At 36.4% G+C, this 6,000-nt stretch overlaps 1 protein-coding gene across 1 annotated transcript in view; it reads right to left on the bottom strand.

The window, feature by feature from the left end:
• Positions 1 to 468: 468 nt before the first annotated feature.
• The window catches only part of CEP128 (centrosomal protein 128kDa), a 173,644-nt gene continuing 168,112 nt past the window's right edge, over positions 469 to 6,000 (bottom strand). Inside the window, exon 20 of the mRNA XM_012724388.1 lies at positions 469 to 497. Within this exon, the coding sequence (XP_012579842.1) occupies positions 469 to 497 (29 nt within the window). The remainder of the gene's footprint in view (positions 498 to 6,000) is intronic.

The following is a 6,000-nucleotide window of genomic DNA, read 5'->3' as shown; positions in this document are numbered from 1 at the left end:
GGATTTAATTTTTAAGTTCAGATTTATTCTATCTCAATCTTATTTTGCCAATACCTTTTAGTGCAAAAATATTTACTCTTCTTTTATTTTTACCATCTATTCCTGCAGAGATGTTCCCTCTTATACAAACTGATGAAAACTGAATACATAGCAGGAAAAGTTCTATGATTCCAAGAACTGTAATATGCTAAAATTTGGTACAAGAAGACATTCACATTGACAAAAATGATATTGTAGCTCACAGTAAAAATTAGAATCTAAGAGAAAAACCTCCATATGGAGGAAATTTGCAGTATAAAAAATTAGAACTCTTCAATGGTATTAACTGTGATTTTCCAACTTGCAGTTAGAATAATCAGACATTGGTTTTCTTACAGATCGCATTTGCAGATCTTTAGAAATTACAATGAGACAACTGAGATCTGAAAAACAAATTCTCACCCTAAGAGCACTCCCCTCTAAAATTTTCTACCCATTTCCATATTCTGTTCCTTCACCTAGAATAAAAAAGAGAAAATGTAGGAATTACTCTGCATAGAAATAAGAACCACTATTATAAGATTCTTTTTGTAGACAATCAACATAAAGCCGCTCTTTCCCTCACCTAACTCCAAATCTTCCAAATTACAGGTGTTTCCTTTATTCCCTTGCAGTTTAGAGAGTAACAGACATCTATCTCCTATTACCAGGAAAGCTACATGGCTAGTTTAGTCAAAGCAGCAGGTGCTACTAACATCCGGGAAAATTCCTAGTGACAAAAATCACAAAGAAACACTTCCCCATTCTGAGCATTACCTTAATCTACACATTTTATTTCCTCAGGGTACTTACAGCACTTCATCCTCCTGGAGGACAGATAGATGCTTTGTGACTGCTTCTTTGCCAGCACCAAATCTACATAAAAAAAGAACTCTAGAACCAACCAGAGCTACTCTATCAACAACTTGTCTCTTTTTAAAAACATACACTACAACTATGTACTCCTTCTGGTAGCTTTATGTGTAAATCTTGTATAAAGCCTCAGCTGAATCTGAATTTTGAAAAGTAAAATGTCTGTCTCTCTCACATATAGAACCCAATGGAACAACGCACACCACTCCAAAGACACTAATAGGGAGTCACTAACAATGAATCACTTTCGGCTTTCCTATGGCTTGCTTGAGCAAGACAAGTACTTCCATTAGCACAAATTGAATTGAAGGGGGAAAAGTAACCCATACAGCCAAATATGCATTATACAGCCATGGATCTCATTTAATACTTTTGCCTCGGTAATAATAGGAATAAATGGGTATTTCAAGGAATAGGGGTATAAAAAAAAAGTAAACATAGTTTAATGACTACATACCAATATTTTACAAAATGAACTTTGGGACTGAAATGCTGGAAGGTGAATAAAATATTTGGGAAGCAGAAATTTACAAAGAGAACGGCATTTCAAGGTGCTCTGAGAGGAAAACTGAATTGATAAAAGACTGCAAAAAACAGCAAATAAAAAATAAACCAGAAATTTAGATAGGACTAGAGCCTCAGAAAGGTAATAAGATGCTTAGTCACCTGGACATGCTTATGGAGGTGTGGGGATTGCAAGACCACTAAAATACCCAATCGTGAAGGTGATCAGGCTGGCTTACACAGAGACGTGCACTGAAGCCAAACACACTTTTTCTAACCCTGACTTTACACCAAGACTTACACCAAAATAAGGAGATAACATAACGTAGGAGAGGGGAATTGTAAAGAAACTAAATGGTAGGGTAACAGATGGAATGAAGATCAATTTACATAAAGTAAATAAAAGAAAAAATGAACACAAAGCTCTGTGTGCAGAGTCCTCAGAAGGAGACATCCTTCCAGTTCATTCTAGATGTGGGAAAGTGATGCAGAGCCAGAGACAGTGTGCAAGCATGTAACCTTTTACCAGAAAGTACCTTTTCATGTTTACTCCACAGATACCCAAAGGAAGAAGAAAAAAGGGTACAGGCACACATTTCAATAAAAACTGTAAAAGCATTAGTACTGAACTTACACCAAAAAGGCAGAAAGATAATTCACCTTTTTTTTTTTTTTAAGATTTATTTATTCATACAGAACTAGGTGCAGGGGAGGTGAGAAGATTCACCAGAAGACAGAGTGGAGAGCAGAACAAGCAGATCGATAAAGTACACTGCTGAGGGGAGCAGCGGGCAGGTCAGGAGAGGTCTGCCTTGCCACATGGATCACCTCCGGGGCAGGGATGGAACTCATGCAGAAGTGGTTTTAGCTTCTTAGTGCTGTGCTTTAACCCGCTGCGCCACCAGGGAGGGCCCAAATTCAACTACTTATTAACTATTATACTTAAGGTATATAAATCAAAATTTTTTCAGTCTTGCTTAATAGCTGATTAAATTATTTCTCTGCCTGATTAGGAAGGGGCAATTTTTTTTTTATAGATTTAAGTATAAACAAAAATGAGTAATTAGATACATGCGGATACTGATATTGTAGAACAATATAAACCCACTTGGCCAGTTTTATTTACTTGATTTCCATGTGGAATAAAACAACATATTAAATAGTCAAACTTTTTCCTCTTCTAACAGTTTATTTTTTCACAATAACATTTACATGAAGAATTATGATTGGAAATGGAGTATTGCATCTGTTTCTCTTCTCCTCTATTAATGAACATCATTAGTATAACTATTTTTAGTGAAATATTATGAGGACTGGTACATTTAGAGAATATCTCAGAAGATGAACAACACATAGTAGCCATTTTGTCTTCCCTGTACTGTTCTAAAAATCATTTAACCTCACATGAGCAAAAATACAAATATTAACATTAGAGAATCCATGGGATATCCTTACCCTAATTAATATGGCAGGAATAACACACTGTGTTACATAGATACACACCTCTGTGGCGTATTCATATTAAAGTCATAGCCACAGAAGCTCTGAAAATCAAGATTAACCCCTTATTGAAACGAGAACTTGCAATTTAAAGGAAAAAAAGAAAAATTAATGTTACATTGTTCATGATCATTAGCATTTCACTGCAGATAAATCCTATTTATGCTCCCCTTCTGAAAATCTCTAAAAGATTCATTTCTAATGTGATGAAAATTTCAGTTTTAGTAACCTCAGTGTTTCAAAGTACTTATACATCTTAGCTAAATCCTTCCAGTTCTTTTTCTTCAGATGTTAAGTGCTTCTTTGTTAAGGTATGTTGGGTCATCCTACCATCAGAATAGAAGTAGAGTGAGATGTTACCCTGAGGGTAACTGCTGTAACATTATTAGACTCAACTGAAGTTCAAAGTGGGAGATCTAACCTTGATAAAGATAAAAAAGGGAAGAAACCACTGATGATAGGCTGTATATATACCTGCCCTGACCCCAGTGTACTTTGACAGCTTTGAAGACTCATGAACCATAAAGTACAAACAAGGGAAAGAATAGTTCTTGGAAAGAGCTGTTCATGGGATTTATGTAAATGGATATGAATGCTAATTGGTTGACATAAAAATTATATTTCCTTAAGTCACTGAATTTTGAGAGTGCAACAGAAAGGCTGGTCTTGAGTGAATGATTAGGGAGCCATTATTACCTCCTACTCTTCACAAAGAAGACACACACATAAGAAAAAGTTTGGGAGAGAAAGAACCTATATAATTAGATTTAGCCTTATACTTATTCATGAGCTGTTCAAGAAATTAGAGGCTATCACATACTAAAGGGAAATGATTGGAAATATTACAATTATAACAACTAAGGAGGTGATATTTAAACAGAAAACTGAGTTTCTTTTCTAAATGAGCATTACTAGAGGGTTAAATCATTATGGTAGCCCAAAAGACTGAGATTGTGACAGAGCAATTTTCTTTTTAACATTCTTAACAAAAAGTTATTATTACAACTTCCAGGATGAGGCATAAGAGAAAGAGCACAGATTGCTTACAGTTTGCAAGGCCTATCGAAGTTCACTGAATCGCACTGGTTCATTTTGGTAGGTGATATGGTAGCAGGAACACAAGTCTCCAATTCACAGTCTTCTCCCATCTATAATCCACCATAAAATCCTGTCAGAAACAACCTAACTCCCAGAATCAGCTGGAAAATAGGATTCAAAATCTCATAAAATTTTCTTTCTAAGTTAAATTTGAACTTTCATTTATGCTTATTTACTTCCTTATCCCAAGTTTCAGCATTTTAGTTGGTTGTTGGTCATTTTATTATTGTTTTTTAATTGCAGAAACATTGGCTTATGACAATGATGTGATTCAGAGGCACAGACTTATACCTACTCAGATACATGACTTCACACCACACTCACCTCCAAGATCTCCTCCCCGACAGCCCCTTGTGCTAGCTCCTTGCCACAGTGCCCCTCCTATCTTGAAGCCTTAATTTCAACCAGATTTCTAGGACTTGTGATTGGTTTATTACATGACAAGTAAGCGAAACTATCTGGTTCACAGAGTTATTTTTCAGGATTAAATGAGTTAATCCTAAGTAGCAAGTCCTCAGGAAATATTAGCTTCCATAATTCCCTGAAGGCTATCTCAAAGACAATGAGGGTGAACTGCTGGAGATAATAATCCATCAAAACATAGTGGAAACTTGGGTGAAGAATATTTTCAAAATGTGACATGATTAAGAATTTTAAAACTAAAATACAAGGTTAATAGTTTCAATAAGAAATAAAGCAAATCTGTAATCTCTCAAGGTGGATGTTATGAACTATTTGTTTAATTTACAAAGGAGAACTTCTGTGTCAAAGTCTTTCCAAATGCTATTAGAGGGAATTTGGGACTTCACTCTGGAAGATAAATAGAGGAAGGGTTATGGCCAAGTATCTCCATTTCAAAAGATTTAGTGGAAACAGCTTAATTAATAAAGGACATCATCAGGACAGTTTGGTGGAGTAGCTGAGTTGTTGTCTAATGTTACATAATTGTTCCTGTATCTTGAAGAAGCAGAAATAAGAATATAACAATATTGGTGCATGTCTCCTTTTGATTGGTAGAAGAGACTGCAGTGTCCAGTGCAGATACAGTAAGTGTACAAAGGTTAAAGAATGCATGGGGCCGAATCCATTTATCTATATATATCCACCTACCTTCTCACCTACCTAAGAAAAGAGCAGGGGGATTGGCAGGGCTCCTACAGAGTTTATTCTGCAGTGAGAAGGTCACTGAAGGCTTTGGAGCTGAGAACTCATCAGCTCAAAGCTACGTTTAATGAAGATTCATCTGGCAGAACTGATTAGAACAGCAGTTGTTGTGTGAGCGTGTGAGCACATGTGTGTTTTCTCCAATGAAATGATGCGGGATGGAGGTCAATTGAGGGGTGTGGTGCAAGTAATTTATTATAAAAATTCAAAACCAAAGTTTGTGAATGATTTTTGTGTTAGTTTGAACATATTCAAGATTATTTCTAAATGACGTAAACCTTTCCAAATGCTTTATTGGAAGCTAGAGAATGATGGTGGGTACCTGGGCTCCAGGGGATAGAGTGAACTTGAACATGCCCACCAGAGTGGGCCTGCTTGGGAACCTCATCTGACTTGGAAGCACTGGTAGACTCAGAAGTGAAGACCAGAGGACGAGAAGGCAGAGACTAGAAGTTAAGGATATTTTACAAATAAGAAGCTACTGTAAATACTTGAAGGTTTTGAAAAGACAAAGAAGCCAAAATAAAAACAGGCTAGTAGGTATCTGGAAAATGACCAAGAAAAACTTTGTAAAATTACTGGTGGTAGAACGCAACAAAGTGTAAGACAGTAACCCTATCTTCACTTATGAGTATGAGTTATCATTTTTGTTGTTTTTTGATTGAAGAACATTGGTTTTCAACACTGAATCAGATACAGAGGCACAGTCTCACACCACCTCAGATGCATGCCCTCATGCCACACTCGTTTCCAGGAACCCACAGCCCCCAACTGTAGTTCACTATACTCCCTCCCCCCTCTTTCCATGGTCAAGTTCTCGAGTGTGTTATTGGCATGGTTTTG

The sequence above is a fragment of the Condylura cristata genome, unplaced genomic scaffold, assembly GCF_000260355.1.
Source record: "Condylura cristata isolate star-nosed mole 26May11 unplaced genomic scaffold, ConCri1.0 scaffold00013, whole genome shotgun sequence".
NCBI classification, from domain to species: domain Eukaryota; kingdom Metazoa; phylum Chordata; class Mammalia; order Eulipotyphla; family Talpidae; genus Condylura; species Condylura cristata.
Note: the sequence above shows the minus strand (reverse complement) of the source record. Positions and strands in the feature narration are given on the sequence as shown.